This window comes from Peromyscus californicus, unplaced genomic scaffold, assembly GCF_007827085.1.
Source record: "Peromyscus californicus insignis strain IS unplaced genomic scaffold, ASM782708v3 Scaffold_5__1_contigs__length_169319896, whole genome shotgun sequence".
In the NCBI taxonomy this organism is placed as follows: domain Eukaryota; kingdom Metazoa; phylum Chordata; class Mammalia; order Rodentia; family Cricetidae; genus Peromyscus; species Peromyscus californicus.
Window position 1 is genome coordinate 98,867,424 of NW_026294573.1, and position 18,223 is coordinate 98,885,646.

Genomic DNA, 18,223 nt, shown 5'->3' on the forward strand with positions numbered 1-18,223 from the left:
TCAAATGCTTGGTATCAGTCTTTATTTCAAAAGTGCTTTACCAACACATACTAATCTTCACAACATCCAAGGGAGGTAGATAAGTATTACATCACTTTCACAGATGGAGAAACTGAGGCAGAGATTAGTAAACTGTGTTGAAGAGCATAATATATGGCACACTTGGGAAAGCATCTGTTGCTGTCACAGGTTCCTGGTCACCTTTCCCAAGACTTTGGAGTCCCATGAACACAAAGGTAGCGACTGCAGCATGGAAGCACATCACGGAAGCGTGGACTGAGGCTACCTCAGGCGCTGAATGAGCTGTCCTCTGAGCATATCCAGCACCAGCATCCTCAGACTTTCCACCTCCAGCGTGGGAGAGTGGAGGCTGTGGTGAGGGCAGAAGGGGCTGGAGAAACGGGGCTGGGGGGAGGGGAGACAAGAGAAAATACAGATAAGGAAGCAAGGGTGGGGAGGAGCAGGAGGACCACCTGGGAAACAGCCCAGCAGGAAGGAAGGCACTGCAGAAATGAAGCGCCCTCCCTCCGTCCATCCGAAAAGCTCAGGCGTCCAGAAAGGTTTCTGAAAGGGTCACTCTTAGCAGTGGCACCACGGAACCACTCCTCAGAGCTTTGCCAACTATAATGATCAGGTCCTTGCAACATTCCCAGGAGGCACAATCATTCCTTCCCTCTAGTCTAGACCAAGTGCTGATGTCACTGACTTGACCCTGCAGAGACCGCTGACACCTCCAATGTACTCTCCTACCCCGCCATCTCTGCTTCCTAGTCTCCTCTGACGTGGATCAAAAGGAAAATGCATTTAAAGATTATCCCGGCAAAACCCTTGGACCATTCCTAAATCGTGCACCCACTGGGTAGGATCCTGTCTTTGATTTTTTTTTTTTTTTTTAAAGGGCTGTGATATGCAGACATGGAGGTTACCAACCTTTTTCAGCCAGGACTTCTCTACTCAACATGAGACATAAAACTAAACAAACAAACAAGCAAAAACCACCTCGAATTGGTGGGTACCAACTATCTAGAGAAAAACTGGAGGCCACCCACCCCCCACCAAAAAATAACCCAAAGCAACTACAAAAAAAGACCCTCCTCTGCTCATCTTAGAGCAACCCAACGTAAGAGATATCCAATGTGCCTCTGGTGGCGATGGGGATGTTGGTGACAGAGGCAGTGCCAAGTGAGTCACGTGACTAAGGCCCTGGCAGGGCTAGTTCAAGCGAACAGGTGAAGAGGAGAAAGTCACTGCAGAGACATGACAGCCAAAGAGCCGAGAACAAGCACCAGTGTTTGTCCCTAGGCTCCTCCAGGACAGGTCATGTGTCCTAGAGGACATCTGCATCGTCCCTTCGGTTCAGTTATCAGTATTATTCTCTCACGAGTCTAGCTCTGAACACCATCCACTCCTCTCCAACAAAAACCATCACCAAGTCTGAGTCTACCCTTCACACTGGTCTCTTCACTACCTCCTCCTGGTCCTGACCCCTCACCTAACCAAAGCCAAACCCTGCTACTTGTAATCCCCAACTCCAGCCTCCTCTCCTCTCAGTTCCATCTTCTGATTTTCCTCCTGCTGCACAGTTTTGATCCAATTTGAAAATTCCCCTCTACCTCACTTTTCTCTCTCCCATCTACGTGTTATCTAGTGATATGCTCTGCTTTCCAAATCCCCACCTGCCAAAATGTCAGCTCTAAAGACTCAATTCAAATACCACCCCTCTATGATTCCTTTCCTTGTTTTTTCTTAGTTTTCTATCAACTAGAAAAGCATTTGACGATGTGTTAAATCCACAGTCCGCTGTGTAGAAACCCTCCCCCTTCCTGGGCAACGTCTATGATGTTGAACCATGTCTTAATATTTTTAATTATGTATCTTAATATGTACCTACCCCACAATTCATTTCAAGAAATGGTTATTGCATTTCTACCTCAGGTAATAGAAGGCTTGAAAATAAAATGAATGGGGATGTGCTGTGTTTGTTCATGAATGAAGATGCTTCAGCAAGCACTCTGTAACATTATCCAGGTCTCAGCATAATCTAAACTCTTGCTACGGCTGCCAGAGAAAGGGGAAAGGCAGCAGGTGGGACGGTGTGTTCCAGAACCAAGAGACCCTGCCTGTAGTTCTCCTTTGCTATTTACGAGCAACAGGCCGCGAGCCAGATGGGTTCTTCTCTGAGCATCAATTCCTTACTTCTTCATGGCTGTGTGGACTTAAGAATCAATAGAAACACACTCATGAACTCTGCACAAAGTGGTTCTCAATCTCAATTAGTCATAATCACCTATAAAGGTTCCAAAAATACTGAATATCAGGCCCCACCCCAAGTCAACTGACTCAGAACCCTCTGGAAGTGAGACTCAGCGGGACTAATTATTTATAAAATATTATTTCTAACACATAGTCAAATATTGCAAACCACTATTGTAAACTCATAAATACCATTAGCGGTACAGCAAGGGGTTTTCGGCTCTGGCTTAATTATCCTGTATTTGTTCAGTCAGGAATTAGTTCAGTACTTTTATAGTCCAATTAAAATGCACTACGGTGTGGGGAATTTTTTGTTATTCTATGTTGCTGTTTGTGAGTTTAAGTCATAATTTCTCAGAAAAGCATAACCAGCACATCACTGTATACAAAAGATGCAAAACTTACTAAGGTCCCTTTAAGTCCTGTCATTCTGAGGTGTGTTGAGCAGACTATCAGATCAGGCAAAACCTGGGATTGCAAGAAAAGCAGAAAGAATCTCACGCCTTTCTCTGGGATGTGCATATTAATAAGATGTTTGGATAGATCAGTAGGTGAAGCAAAGGCAACCCTCTTCATCTTACATTTGTGTTTAGACCTTTCCATCCCTGTCCTGATCCTGAAGGGGACACAGGGAGTCAATTTCTATCTTCCACATACCATCTGAACTGGAAACTTTAAAACCCTCCATTCTCTGAAGGATCCATTGAATAAAAACTAAGAACAGAAATCCTCAAGAGAGGATCCTACTACTAGTCTCTCATTGCGGGATATATCTAAAATAATGGACTAATTCCTCTAAAATATTTAAAATAGATTCAATGTACAAAATTGATACCTGCTTACGTTCTATGCAGTGCACAAATTGTGAGTCTGTGAGAACCTTACAAAACCTTACAGGCCCCAGGACCCAAATTCCAAAGCTTGGCCACTTTGGTCTACACTGGAGACAACCCTGTGTAGACCCATGCCCTCCCGGCTGCCATGACGTCAGCAGTATGCACACAGGGTGGTACACGCCACACCACGGTTAAAGAGCTGAACAGGCTCCAAACATTATATAGCTCAACTGCCTTGTTCTGTGGACAGGAAGCACCAGGTCAAGGTTTTAAGGAGTTAGCCAGAGTCACACAGCACCTCTAGGCAGAGCCACACTTAGCACACCAGCCCTGACCGCTCCCCCGCTCCCCCGCCCCGCACAGAACCTCATTCTCAGAAACTGATCATCTGCCTGGGCACTTAACTGTCACTCTGCCACTTCCAGCTACTACTGCCCCCAACTCTAAATGATTTAAAGGACCATTTTTTTTTAAAACATTAGGCTACAGCAGAAGCCTCAGAGCTCAATCAAAACACCCATTTATCCATCCGTAGCTCCACATATGTTAGTAACAGATCCTTAGAAAGCCTAGTCCCGACTGACGATGCAACACCAGCAATACAGCATTACCATCAGCTAATACCTTGATGAGCACAGCGAGAGCAAGGCCTTTCCTAAGGAGGTTAGAGACTAAAGAAAGTCAGGGCAACCACTCACTCAGTAGTAAAAAGTTGGGAGGGATCTGGGCTGGGATGGCAGCACCTTCAAAAACATACACAGTGTAAACTATAACATTTTAAGACGTTTTTAATAAAACAAACAGGATGTAGGAACCTAAATGAACATTAAACCCTCAAAGCTGTTATATCCCTACTTCTACTAAAACCACCATTGTGGGAGACACTACTTAGAAAGCCTCTTTGGGGAAAGCCTTGAGAGGAAGTTTGTGAGCCCTGTTAGGAAACGCCCTTCCAAAGGCTGGGCTTTCCAAACATCCATCCAGACTCAGAGTACAACACCAAAAAATGGAGACACAGCCACACGGGGCAGCCGCTACAGTGGGAGGCCTTTACACCTGGGTGCAAAAGCTCCACTGTCCGATGGAAACAAACAAACCACCACCAAAGAATGAAGTAGAAACCACCAGCCACTCCGTTATCATCACACTTGCATTTCGTTAAAATAAAATAAAATAAAAAATACAACACTCACACAGGGTTCTTCTATGAATTCTAATTAAGAAACATTACATTCAGAATGATAGCACGCATAGTGGTGGTCTTCAGAGACTGGAACAGCTTCGTGGCCAAGTTAGGGATTCACGGGGTGCAGCTGTTTACCTGAATGTATTCTTAAATAAGTGACTGCTACCACTCTAATTCACCTAGTCGTAGGTCTGTCACAGGCTACTGACCGCAGAGGTCACATCCCAAACTTGCCAGCACAGATTCACTACAAGGGCGCCATCCCCAAATCTTAGGGTGAATTGGGAAAGGGCCGGTTAAATGAGGAAACAGGCCACTCCTTGGTAAAAGTTTGTAATTTTCTTTCCCAGTACATCTTCTTCTTATTGAGGACTTCCATTTTGATCCTGTGTTCTTCCTCGGCCATCTCACACTCCCGCTCTATCTGCTGGATTTTGGCCACGTGCACCTCATTCATTTGGATCAGCTGCAGCTGTAAGATGGACATTTGTTGATGGTGCTCTTCCTCGTGCATCTTTTTTAAAGCACCTTCCTGAGGGGTTTTGCTCCTGTAGTTTTTATTGGCTGTTATTCTGACGGCTGAACACGAAGGTTCGGGTTGTGAGGTCCCCTCACATACTGGGAAATGGACGAACTCTTTCTCATCGTCGCACAGTTCTCTATTGGAAACAGCAAAGGATTCTGGAAACAATAACAGCAAAAACAGGAGCAGAAAACACGTTAGAAGATTTTTACAGGCAGAAGAAAAATGTCAGTCCAGTTCCAAACAACAGCGCCCCACTGCAGGATGACTATAAACCAGTGTCTGCATTTGGCCCTCATGTCCAGGTCCTCTGACCTCACTTGACTTTGATAAAGTGTTTCACTTTGTCACTGGGACATCTCTGGGACATGGTCAGAGATTCTGAGACAGTAATGCAAATTCCAAACTGAAACGGGCCTGACTCTGAGAAGCGTGAGGTCGTAGGATGGGGGTGACAATGTAAGTCATCGTGTTAAGTTCCCTGTCCGTCTGGTCACCTTGGACAGTTTCTCCATCAGCCATGAGCCTTTTGTTCTCTCTCAAGAGTGCCATGGGGCTTCCTGCCATTGGAGTCAGCCCTTACATCTGCTCCTCCTTGGGGAGGAGTCTACACTCTGGTCTAGCTCCCTGCATGTCTCTTTAACCGCCTCCACCTGGCTGTTAGCGTGCCAGCACCGTGGACAGGAGGCCGAGTTCGGCTCCCTTCCCCTCTCCCCAGCACTTGACAAACCTTGAACTCTCCTTCCTCAGTTAGCTCCTGACATTGCCCTCTCCTAAGTGCTTTCATAGCCACCTTCCTCTGACTGCCCCTCTCAAGTCTCCTTGGAGTACTGGGGTTCTTGTTCCATTCACCTGTTTCCTTTCCATCTCTGGCTCTATTCTCAATCTTTATAATCGGGTCCCAACCTTGCCTCTTCCTTGTTTTACTGTTTTGCTCTTCAAAATATCCTGTGTGCACTGGGGTCCTACCCAAACACTCATTCTCTGAGGTCATGCTGCTGTTCACAACCCTGGTCTCACTATTCCCACAGCTTGGAGTTAGGCTCAGTACTTACCCCACCCACCCCCAACAACCCACCCCCCCCTCACACTCACCAGTTCCTCTTTTTCAACCACCTCTGTGATCCCTGCTGGTTCAGGGCCAACACTGCTTGTTCTGAAACCTCAGCCCTCTCCTTCCTAAGTGCTCTCCTTAACAACACTCAGCACACAGTGCTCGATTTGGGCACCAGGCCTTGATCATTTCATTTATCCTTGGATACTAATTACTTTCCTTGGTACCTAGTGGATGGCTAGTAATACTTACTGGCCCGAAGACACAAAGAAAAGAGCACGTGGATATAAAAAGGTTCCTTTTGGTAGGTGCCGTGTGTACATTGGTATTTTTATCGGGCAATATTAGTATTAGAGAATGTCAATAAGAAAACCACTAACTCCAAGTTTGTGGAGTCTTTTTGTTTGTTTGCTTGTTTGTAACAGGGCCTCTGTCCCCGGCTGTCCTCCAACTTAACTGTGCAGTTGAGGATAACCTTTAGCTTTTCATCCTTCTGCCTCCACTCTCCACCCCATCGCCTACAGTGGGATTACAGGTATGTGAACCACCACATGTGGTTTTACATGCAGCTAGGAACTGAACCAGGACTTTCTCACAGTAGGCAAGCACTCTCTATATACCTCCAGCACCCCCAGAGACTTCTAGCTGTGACTCCAAGACTTTCTTGAGAAGTTCTACATTCTCAATAAAGAGAATCTTCTCCTTGGAGAAAAGAAATTCTAATTTATTAACAAAATTGATTACATTATATGTCTATTACATTATTCTGGAAGATGGGATGCTGGGAATGTTAATAGCTGCTGGGGGAAATCTAATTTATAATGCTCTGATAATGAAAGGAGAATGGCTACTTTCTGGATGATTCCACTCCGAGGGGTAAGGAAACAACTATAAGTAGTCTCTAATTAAGGCTAAAGGAAAATACAGAAATCTGAAATACTGAAACTTTGGCAGAGAAGGAAAAAAAAAAACAACTTTAGTATCATCTAGATAATGAAAATGTCTCTCTAGTGCTCCTTCCAAGTGCAACGGCTCTCAGTGTCCTTCCTACAAATTCTTTCTGTCTTCCTGGCACTAGTTTAAGCAGGTATTACACATGTCTGTCTCCTAACACTTAGAAGACTGAGGTGGGAGGTTCACCTGTGTGATGTCAGCTTATGCCACATAGCAGACTTCTGTCTCAAAAATAATATCTGGGGCTGGAGAGATGGCTCAGCTGCTGAGAACACTTGCAGCTCTTCTGGAGCACCCAGGTTTGATTCCCAGCACCCTGATTTCAGGGGAATCTGATGCCCTCTTCTGGCCTCTGTGGGCACTGTATGCATGTAATACAAAGACATGTGCAGGCAAAATAGTTATATACACATAAATAAAAATATTTAAAAATAAATATCTAACCGCCCCCCCCCCAAAAAAAAAAAGAAAGGAGGAAAGGCCTCTGGTTTGTTCCTCCCCTCAAGTCTCCAACTCTTTGGCGATAGAAAGTGCCTCTCACTTCACTCTCATGTAGAGCCCAGCACAGAGCCTGGGATAGCAGTAAGCACTGAATAAATGCACATGGGTCACATCTCTCCCTACCTGACACAACTGAGGGACTGACTGGAGACGGGAATGGGAAGGGGTACCGCTGAGGACAGAGGCCCTCGGATGTGAGGATCCACCCCAGTACCTCACCCCCAGTACCTCACGTTTCCTTTCTGATCTTAGATCTGAAAATGATTTTGTTTTGGAAACAGACACTTTTGTTGACACCTCTACCCTCACAGCTCAATCACGTGCCTAGGAGTCTTTAAAGTTCATCCATTCACAAGGTAAAACTTTCTCCCAATTCTCAACTACTCCCCTTTGTCTCAACAATTCTAGGCTTCAAGGACATGGGGGTGACAGTGACATCAGCTGCTGCTCAAGTGTACCACAACAGATACCAGTGATTTACAATCCCTCATTCAATGTCTACAACCCTTTGAGGACAGTATGACTCCAGAAAAACCAATCTAGTATCCAAGGCCATTTGGCTATATGAAAATCCAGGATTCTGATCCAGGCCTGCATAACAAAAAAATCATAGCATCTTAATGTCTATAAGGAAAGAAATGATTCCCTTTAAACTCTTTTTTAAGATGTGTGCTGACATACACATTCCAAAGAAAAACAGCCAGACCTCTTAAGAAGTCTGGCAGAAGACAAGACTTAAAGCCAGACAGACTGGTAAAGTAACTTCCAAACAAATATTAGCACCAATACATAGTACTGGTGGCTAGTACTCAGATAGGCTGGGTGACTCCTTAATTGGTAAAAGACTAGCCTGGGAATAGCAGCCTGCTGCAAATGCATAGCAGCCTGCTGCAAATGCATACCCTACCATCTCTCTCGCAGGTGAAACAATGCCACCCGAAATAGAAGACAACCCAACTCTATGCAAAAAGAGTAGGAAGGCTTTTCTGGGACTGAGAACACAGCCAAGAGGGTGTTCTATCACTTGGGTAATTTGAGTAAATTTAGCATCCGCAGGAGAAGCCTACTACAGCAACAAAAAGATGAGAAGAAAACTGTGCGGGACCATCTCCGGTTATTCTCATCAGACGCAGGAAAGAGATAACTGAGAAAATGAGAAGGATGCGGTGGGTGCGTACTAAAGGAGCTTACATCTTAACGAAAGTGAAAAGGCTGGGTTTACACATGGCAATGGAACTGGATCTTAAACATGCTATCCCAGGCGAGGAGAGCAAAAGGAAGAGCCAGCTGTAGCACAGGTTCTAACCTATGTGCGTTAAAGAGTACATGTGAGGGAATACGAAAGCATGGCAGACCCATGAGAATGTGACACAAGAGAATGAGAGTGGGAATGAGAACCAAAAGGGACACACACACACACACACACACACACACACACACACACACACACGACTGACACACAAGAGGAGCTTTGCACAGACCAAGCATGCAAGTGTGCCCTGACTGGAAATACATCGCAGTCCTCTATACCTGAGTTCACACCCTAAAAGAACAGGACTGGGCTCAACAGTGCTAAGGAACTTAGAATGAAATGTTCACACTTCATAATAGCGATACAATGCACACGACATTAAATATAACTTCTCCTAAAATATGAGGCTGCCACTGAAAACACCTAGTCCTCATAAATGTATTTAAGGCACTAGTGAGATGGCTCCATGGGTAACCCTGATGGCCTGAGGTGGATCCCCAGGATCCATGTGGTAAAGGTTAGAGCCCACCCCCCTCCATTGTTCCCTGACATCACACACATGCCGTGGCATGCACACACACAATTAAATAAACAATCTTAATGTATTTAAACTGTCATCCTACCTACCAGCCCCCCCCCCACATACACACCCGTTCCTCAAAAAGGATAATTAAATTAGCACAGATCACAAAGTCTGCACACTGGTAACTTTTAACTGCACTTACATGACAAACACTGGTTTTCTTACAAATACGTCCTTAAGTATATTCCTTCAATGGTAAGACCACTGTGTTCAAACACTGTTGAACATGTTCAAGTCTTTGACAAAGCCATGAATATCCAGAGGTTAGTAGCACAGTGATGCCATCTCCCATAAAAAAAATGTAGCTAGAGGGGGGCCTCTAGTGGAGTCTGCTAAACTCCATCCTGCTGAACATTAATAATAAATTCTAGCACATCTCTAGGAAGCCAGCCCTGATCGGCAGAGGAGACTATAAACTGCATGAGTAATTCTGAATGCTTACACCCACATTACAAAAGCTACACTGATTTTGAGATATATTTTAATCCAGTATATTTAAAAACTTAAACATGTAATTAACATAAAATTATTGATGAGATTCTTTTGTGGTGTGTGTGATTACAGAACATCTCAGCTTTGTCTGCTCATATTTCACTGCTTCTGAGCCGCCTGTCACTGTGTATCAGACACCCCAGTGTTGCAAATACAAAAGCAACACACACATGTGTCAAAAACACACAAGATGTTCAAACTCTCTACCTTTCCCCCCACCGATTTCCAGAAACGATCATGGGGAATCCGAGCCTTCCGCCATATCTTGTGTTTGTTTAATTTTATTACTACTTGCGTGTGGGAGAGAGACAGAGACAGCGAGGGAGGGAGTTGGGGGGACGAGCACGTGCACCTCTCTTCTAGGCCAGAGGAAGACACCAGATGCCCTGCTCCATCACTCTGCCTTATTTTCTCGAGACAGGGTGTCTCCCTGAACCTGGAGCTGGGTTGGTGACTCTGGAAATCCTCCTGTCCCCAACCCCGAGAGAACCGGGGTTACAGCAGGCTTTTGATGTGGGTGCTGGACTCTGAACAGCAAGCACTTTACCCGCTGAGCCATCTCTGCAGCCCCTTCTCCCCGCCTTCTCGACAGTCAACTGAAACATAAAATGAGTAAACTGAATTGCGAAGAGTTCTAGTGCCTCAACCAGGAGTGCTAACATCATTGGGGCATACTTCTAAACTGCCTGAGCACCAAGGCTCACTTCTCTCAGGTCTGTCACGGAAACAGGAGCTCTGGCTGTGTTTCAATAAACACCAGCAAAAAGGGAAGCCTCCAGTGTTACCTGTGTACAAATATCCAAGTTAAAATAATGTGCAGAGAGGGCTCAGTAATAAGAGCACTCGCAGCTCTTGCAAAGCACTAGAGTTTGGTCCCCAGAACCCACATCAGGCAGCTCACAACTGCCTGTAACTCCAATGCCAGGGGATCTGACACCCGCTCTGGCCTCCATGGGTACCCTGCATGCATGTGGTGCATATATATGCATAGACACACTAAGTCACATATACATATGTGTAAAATCAAATAAACCTTAATACATTTCTTACAAATGAGTCTCTAGCAAATGCCACTACAGAAAGAGCATCAAGAATCCATATTTTAGCCGGGCGGTGGTGGCGCACGCCTTTAATCCCAGCACTCGGGAGGCAGAGCCAGGCAGATCTCTGTGAGTTCGAGGCCAGCCTGGACTACCAAGTGAGTTCCAGGAAAGGTGCAAAGCTACACAGAGAAACCCTGTCTCGGAAAAACAAAAAAACAAAAAAACAAACAAAAAAAAAAAAAAAAAAAAAAAAGAATCCATATTTTGGCCAGGTGTAGTGTGCACACTTTTAGTTCCAGTATTTGGGAGGCAGATAGACCTCTATTAGCTCAATGCCAGCCTGCTCTATAGAAAGAGTTCCAGAGCAGCCAGGGTTCCATGAGACTAAATCTGAAAGAAAGAGAGGGAGAGAGGGAGGGACGGAGGGACTGAGGGGAAAAAAAACATATTTTATTTCTTTCTTGCTTGGAATTTCTATTTGCGTAAATGAATTGCAGTTTTTGAAAGAAAAGACAAAAAGTCATGAGATGAAATCTCTAGATACTACCTCAGACTTAAAAAGTGTGTGTGTGTGGCGGGGGATGTGTCCTGTTCCCCAAATATAACCCTATAAGGGCTGGTGAGATGGCTCACGGATAAAGCTATCTGTCACCAAGCCTGACACCTGAGGGCAACCCCCAGGATTCACACGATAGGAGAAGTAAAAAAATAAAAAGACTAGCTGCAAAACTGACACACAACAATTTTGTGTCTCGATCACACCTTTGCTAAATAAATGGCATTCACACGAGTGTCTTCCCTAGCATAGCCCAGGACCCCAGGACAGTCTGCCACATGAAAAGCAGGACTGCTAACTCATTCCCTCCACTCCCGGAACCACTCTGAGTGCACTGAGGGGACGTTCTGTGGCCAACGAGAGAGAAGAGTGACAGAAGGTCAGCAAAGGAAGTGTGTGCCCACAGGAGCAGCACGGAGGAACGAGAGAGCTGGCAGTGCCCACGCACACTGTATCTGCCAAGAGTTGGCTTGTCGTGGAAACCCGAGAATCAAGACCGAGACATGAGTCTCCTACATCAGGAAAGGATACACAAGGTCCATGACAACTGACCACGGTGGTCACCCAGCCTACTAGCCTGGACTTAACCTTAATCAACTGATTAGCAAGCAAAGTTTGAGCCATAATTTAGCTTCCTAGGATGATCTGCCCACAGGGGGAAGAAGTGTTAATCAAAAGCATGTATTTGGCTCACATGGTAATTACCTTTCTCACTCTACACAGCATTCTTGGTTTCAAACAGTTTCTTGTGACTTTTAATTAACAGGAGCCAGGTCCTTGGAGCTCTGTCTACTCTGGGGACACTGAATTCAATGTTCTGCAAGCTAAGAACAAGATTTCCCAGGCAAGTGGTTGCTGGGTCCTTGGAGCACCTCTGTGCAGGCCTGTAGCAACCCCACCAACCTCCCTCTGCTTCAGGGTGTGCCTTCGGCAGACTGCAATGAACTTTTATATAAAGGGGACACTCCTGTCTTAAAAGATGTGGGAATTGTTGGAAATGTATCTATATACATTCCCACTCTCTGCCTGCCTGGAGACATGAGGCACTCCTTGATGCTCACCTTTTGAAGCTACAAGTAACCATACGTCTTTCATTATAGACAGTCTCTTCCTTCCCTAAGAATTATGTGTGGCATGTTTTGCTCTTTCAACAGGAGCAAGCTAAAATTTAACTTCTGTCCCTAGAATTTCTCTAAACCCCTAGAATGCCACAAAAACTCTGGTTCACAATTATTACTGTGAATAAAACTATTGGTATGAATCTGAGTGGATGCTAAAAGGGTGTTTTGCTTTATTTGGTCTCTGCACTTTGATGCATTACTTTTTTAAGATGTGTATTTCTAGCCAGGCATGGTGGCACATGCATGTCTTTAATCCCAGCACTCAGGAGGCAGAGGCAGGTGGATCTCTGTGAGTTCGAGGCCAGCCTGGTCTACAGAGAGAGTTCCAGGACAGCCAAGGCTACACACAGAGAAACCCTGTCTCAAAAAAAAAAAAAAAAAAAAAAAAAAAAAACCAGTTATATTTCTTTTTCTCTCTGTGTGTGACTCTATGTGGCTATGCATGAGCATGAGGGTGCCTGCACAAACCAGAATAGGGTACTGATCCCCAGAGGCTGGAGTTACAGGCAGTTGTACGCTGCCCAATGTGGGTGCTGGGAACTGAACTCTGGTCCTCTGCCAGAGTAGCAAGTTCTCTGACCCTGGGCCATCCTCCAGCCACTAACCTCTGTACTTTTGTCTTTAAATGGGAAATAGTTTACTCATTCAGCATGGCCTTTTGAGTGACTTAAAGTAGTACCTAACACAGTAGGCCCTCGAAAATAACACTTTAAAAGACCGAGTGAACGAAATCGCCATCAAATCTCCTTTAATAAAATGGAAATAGTTTGAGCTAAGGAACCCGAGTACCTCATTAAGGAGCTTGATACACATGTGCTCTTTATGGTTAAGCAATAATCATCTCTAAGAGAGACTACATAAAAAAGGGAACTTTCTGTATGCCCTGTGTATTTAGTTTCCTAAAAATGAAGCATTTTACAATTCCAATGATAAGCTGTTCCAGCCAGCATAGCCCCACTGCATGGGGGAGGGGTACCTTGGGCAGCTGCATCCGGGTGGTATTCGGGCTCCTCCTCGGGTGGGCTCTGCAGGAAGTACAGCTGCTCGGGCAGCATGTTGCCGATCTTCTCCTTGCCCAGGACGTGGTTACTCAGCAGTGGGCTCCCGCTGCGCTTCACTTTCTCCCTTCTCTCATGGGCCATAATTTTTTTGGTCCGAGCCTTGATGTTCTCCCAGCACTTCTTCAGCTGTTTGAAATCCCGCAGCGACACGCTGGGCTGAGAGTTGTATTCGTGGGCCAGTGCCTGCCAGGTGCGCTGCTTGAGGGCAATAGTTCGCGCATCGCTTTTCTTACACTCCAACACATACTTGTACTTTTCTACCAAAGCAAGCAAGATGCTCTTCTCCAGCTCTGAGAAGTATTTGGCCGGTTTAATAATTTCGTTGTTTTGCATTTTCCACTCTTACTTCTCCTGGTCGTTAGCTAGCCTGCAAAAGGAAGTTTGAAGCAAGAATTACCAATCCCAGCAACAGAAGTGTCACAAATCACTGAGGCCGAATCCCTAACTTGGTTCCCTTCTTTATTTTTTTTTTTTTTTTTTTTTTTTTTTTTTTTTTTTTTTGGTTTTTCGAGACAGGGTTTCTCTGTGTAGCTTTGCGCCTTTCCTGGAACTCACTTGGTAGCCCAGGCTGGCCTCGAACTCACAGAGATCCGCCTGGCTCTGCCTCCCGAGTGCTGGGATTAAAGGCGTGCGCCACCACCGCCCGGCTGGTTCCCTTCTTTAAAAGGGGGCAAGTAACTTCTTTTTCATTACTGCTGAGCCAGGAACACAGCCAGAACTTCACTGAAAATGGGATTTCACATTCTCCAAGTTGATTTCCCAGGAGTCTTTGTGACACCTACATATCACTCTAATTTCCTAATTTATCTCTGCTTAATATAAGGAGCTGGTTTGTCTCCCAGTGTTAGGCAGCATTGAAAATAAACAGCTTACTCCTTTTTTTTTTTCTTCACAGATGAAGGTAGTCTAATCAAACAGATCAAGTTATATAAAAGCACTACCAAGATTTCAGATTCATAAAGAAATTGCTCCTGGATGTCTGATATTTTTGTTTTAATTGTTTTTTAGATTTATTCATGTACATGTTTTGCCTGTACGTATGTCTATGTACCACTCACATGCCTGGTGCCCAGGGAGGTCACAAGAGGGCGCTGGATCACCTGGAACTAGAATTACAGACAACTGTGAGCTGGGAATAGAACCCAGGTCCTTTGCAAGAACAAGTGCTCTTAACCATTGAGCCATCTCTCCATCCCTGATATCTGTTGTTTGTGGTTTTGTATCCTTGACCTAGGTGATGCACCTGGGGCAACCTCAGGTCCTTCTTCAAAACGAGAGAGGGAAGCCCTGCATGGCAGCTGATACCTGCAACCTCACTACCACTGCAAAGGCTGAGACAAGGGACTGCTGTGAGCTGGAGCCCATAGTAAGTTCTAGGCCAGCCTAGGCTACAGTGTGAGGTCATGTCTCAAAAAGGAAAGAAATAAATAAAAAATGAGGTCTGAAGGCCATTTATTATTCATTCATTCATTCATTCATTCCTTCATTTATTTATTTTGCTTTTTCCAGACAGGGTTTCTCTGTGTATCCCTGAATTATCTGGAATTCCCTATGTAGACCAAGCTGGTCTTGAAGTCAGAGATCTGCCTGTCTCTGCCTCCCGTGCCCCACCACCACCTGACAACCGAGAGCCATGTTTAAGACTGGACAGTGTTACGCAAACAATTTCTGTAATTTCAGAATTGAATCTGCATCCTTAGAGACAGAGTGCAGGGCTCCTCGCCACAACTGAGGGAACCAAGGGCCAAAAAGCTGAAGTGAACTGCCCAGGGCACAGAGATAGTGACACACAGGTGTCTTTTTGTCCCTGAAGACTAGTGTTCTTGGTGTCATTCTGTGACTGTTCCTTGACTTTGGGCAGTTTCAAATTATTCAACCCCACCCTCCTCTACGGTGCTGAGTACTTCATAAATGCCGTACTGCTCTGATGTGTACAAAACATCTTTTTTCCCCACATCTTCTGCTCACAGGAAGTTTCCTAAGAGATGAATCCCTCACGTAAGTGGTGGCAAACATGGCTGAGCCACAGCAGCTGCAGGAACTAAGTGAGCGCTGGTATATCATCCCCTGCTGGAAAGGACCAACACAGCCCTGGACCCGTTTATGTTCTCTAAGCCTCTGATCTTTCAGAGTCAGTGGACAAGCATCAAGATACTGATGGTGTGGTCCATCTAAAAGCGCCTACTTCTTATCAGAAGGACCGGGCATCAACTTGAAAGGAGTCCTGAGAGCTAGAGTGAGGTCATCCGAACACCAAGAGTGGCAGATACACCAAGCTCACTACATTGTTTTCTCAGTTATTTTGTGTGCTTGAGATTTTCCATAATAAAAATATAGGGGAAAGGCTGTGGCTTTTTTAAAATCTTCTTTTCTTTTCTTTCTTCTTTTCTGATACAGGATCTCATGTAGCCTATGACTTTAAAAAAAAAAAAAATCACATTATGGGGGGCTTGAGAAATGACTATTTCAGAGTGCCTGGTGACCTTCCAGAGGCCCAGAATTCAGTTCTCAGCACTCAGCAGAGTTCAGTCATGGAGCAGCTCATAATCAACTATAATTTGAGCTTTAGGCGATCCCTCCTCTGGCCTCTCCAGGTGCATGCGCGCACACACACACACACACACACACACACACACACACACACACACACACACATTTTTTTTTTTAATCTTATAACCATCCTATAAAAATCAAACATGAAGCCAGTTACTCTCACCCACGATACCTGCTGAGAGGGATCCTGTTGTGTCAAAATGAGCCGGAGCAGACCAGGCCAGCAGAAAGTCTGGAAACTGGGCCTTTAAATGAGGGTAACAGAGTCTGATGAGGGCCTTCACAATGCTCTACACCTCACCCCAAGGCAGGCTTAGAATGAATACTACCAGGGAGGGCTAGGCCCTCCGCCACCAGACTTCTCTCTTCACCGTCACACTGGGCACACCTAGTACCACAGTTACAAAGACAACCAAACACGTGCCAGAGGCGGGTGTGCCTCAGACCTTGCAAAGCTAAATAAGGGGCCATTTTTCTTCAAGGGCATGACCCTGGCTCCTTTAAACTTTCAAACCTGTGCTTTGATTATATGACTCTCATAGTCCCAGAGTGGCACTCAGTCAGGGCTCCCTTTCCCCACAGGTCAAAATTAATTCTTCGCCTTCATTAATATGTCTATTCACTATAATCCCATGTTTCCCAAACTAAAATTTGTGAACACAGGTCCTGCACAGCTTCCCTTTTCCATATCATCTCTATCTCACAACCCACCATGTCCAACCTTCTTTGGCTTTTACTATCGAGTCAGTGGGTACAGTGGGTGTCCTTAAAAAACAGATAGCTCCCAGAGCCTACTCTGACTCCCCCACACCAACACCTCTGCCTCAGCAGACATGATACGTCTACTCTCCCCATGTGTCCCCCATTCTCTTAAGAATGGCTTCTCTAAAGACTCAGATTTCTAATTGACAAATGAAAAGGGTTTCGGCCTATTTTTTTCTGTTAGGTGTAAAGCTATTTTATATGTAGCATATATTTGTATATGCTTACTTTCTAAATAAATATCTCTTACTTGACTATTGCTTCAAAAAAAATAAACCTCTAGAAGAGGAATTGTTGCCTCAAAAGATGAAAGCACTCAAACTGTCTTTGTAAACTGTAACTGACTTACGTCCCACCTACAGCACGCTAGTCTATCTGCCCATCACTTCCTCTGCTCTTGTTGCTAACATTCTAATTCCACCCAACCGTGGAGGTGAAAGACGTCCTTTCATTGCTTAATGTTCTATGATCTTGGCTCTCAGGCAAACAAACCACACTCTGAGGTTCGGTCTCTGTGACACTTGGTAGAGCTGAAACTGTCAAGTGGTTTAAGCATTCTTCCTTGCCGGGTGTGTGCAGTACCGCTGGCTGCCAGCAGGTGGTGATGGAAAGGGATGGGCTGGGGGTGGGAGTGTCTACATTTCAGAGTTCTGCCTTAGGGGTGGCCAGGTTGAGCCCCAGTAAGAGCAGATAAGTTTTACTGAGTTCTTATTGTGAGTTAAGACTGTATACCAAGTGCTTTAGGTGCAGTATATCATTTCACCTTCCCCTAAATCACTCTTGAGAGCATCATCCATTACACTTTAATTTTTCTGTTAAAGAAAAATCTAAGTACCAGAAGAAATTATACAACTGCTCTCAAAAGCAAATACCCAGAATTACCAACACCTGGGGACCATTAACAGCCTATTAACTAAACTGTTATTTAATCACTAGCTAAGTACAACCAGAGTTGCTAATTTACTTTGCTTAATTTCGTAGAACACCAGGCCTCTCTGGGCCATGTGGTTGTGTTCAACAGGAAGCTAAAAGGGACTCCAGTGTACGCCCAAGCTTTTGTACCCCTAAGTTTCCTTATGGATTACCAACAGTCTTGTGAGGTAGGCTGCTTAACTCTACAAACTCATTATTATTTCTATTTCCAATATAAGAAAGCTGAGGCCCAAGAACCTGCCGCGATGACAGAGACAGTGAGTGGCAGAAACCAGAGTCACAGCCAGCACATGTCTGCCAGGCCCGTATCCTCTACTCTGCCTGCACTCCTCTACTCTGCCTAGCTCTCTCCGTTCAGCTCTAGTGATGGTCTCTACTTCCTGCTAAAATGGTCTCAGTTACTTAGCAATCCAGGGAGCCGCTGGCAAAGGTCCAATGACAGGGCAGCTCGGGGGACTGTGTCTGCTCTGCCCACCTCCACTTGTTGGCTCTGCCCTCTTTCCTCCCCACCCCCTTGCCTCCATTACCTCCTCGCTCCCTCTTAAACTGAGGGCCCACAT

General features: G+C 45.2%; 1 protein-coding gene across 3 annotated transcripts in view; it reads right to left on the reverse strand.

The window, feature by feature from the left end:
- Positions 1-18,223, reverse strand: part of Msantd3 (Myb/SANT DNA binding domain containing 3) — a 27,109-nt gene continuing 8,886 nt past the window's right edge. For 2 of the 3 annotated variants that reach the window (XM_052718085.1, XM_052718084.1), the window contains exons 2-3: positions 13,331-13,782; positions 1-4,956 (exon numbers count right to left, since the gene is read on the reverse strand). In XM_052718085.1, the coding sequence (XP_052574045.1) occupies positions 4,547-4,956; positions 13,331-13,748 (828 nt within the window). In that variant the 5' untranslated portion in view covers positions 13,749-13,782 and the 3' untranslated portion in view covers positions 1-4,546. Of the gene's footprint in view, positions 4,957-13,330; positions 13,783-16,140; positions 18,142-18,223 lie in introns of those variants that run through there. The other variant, XM_052718086.1, reaches the window with a different exon arrangement.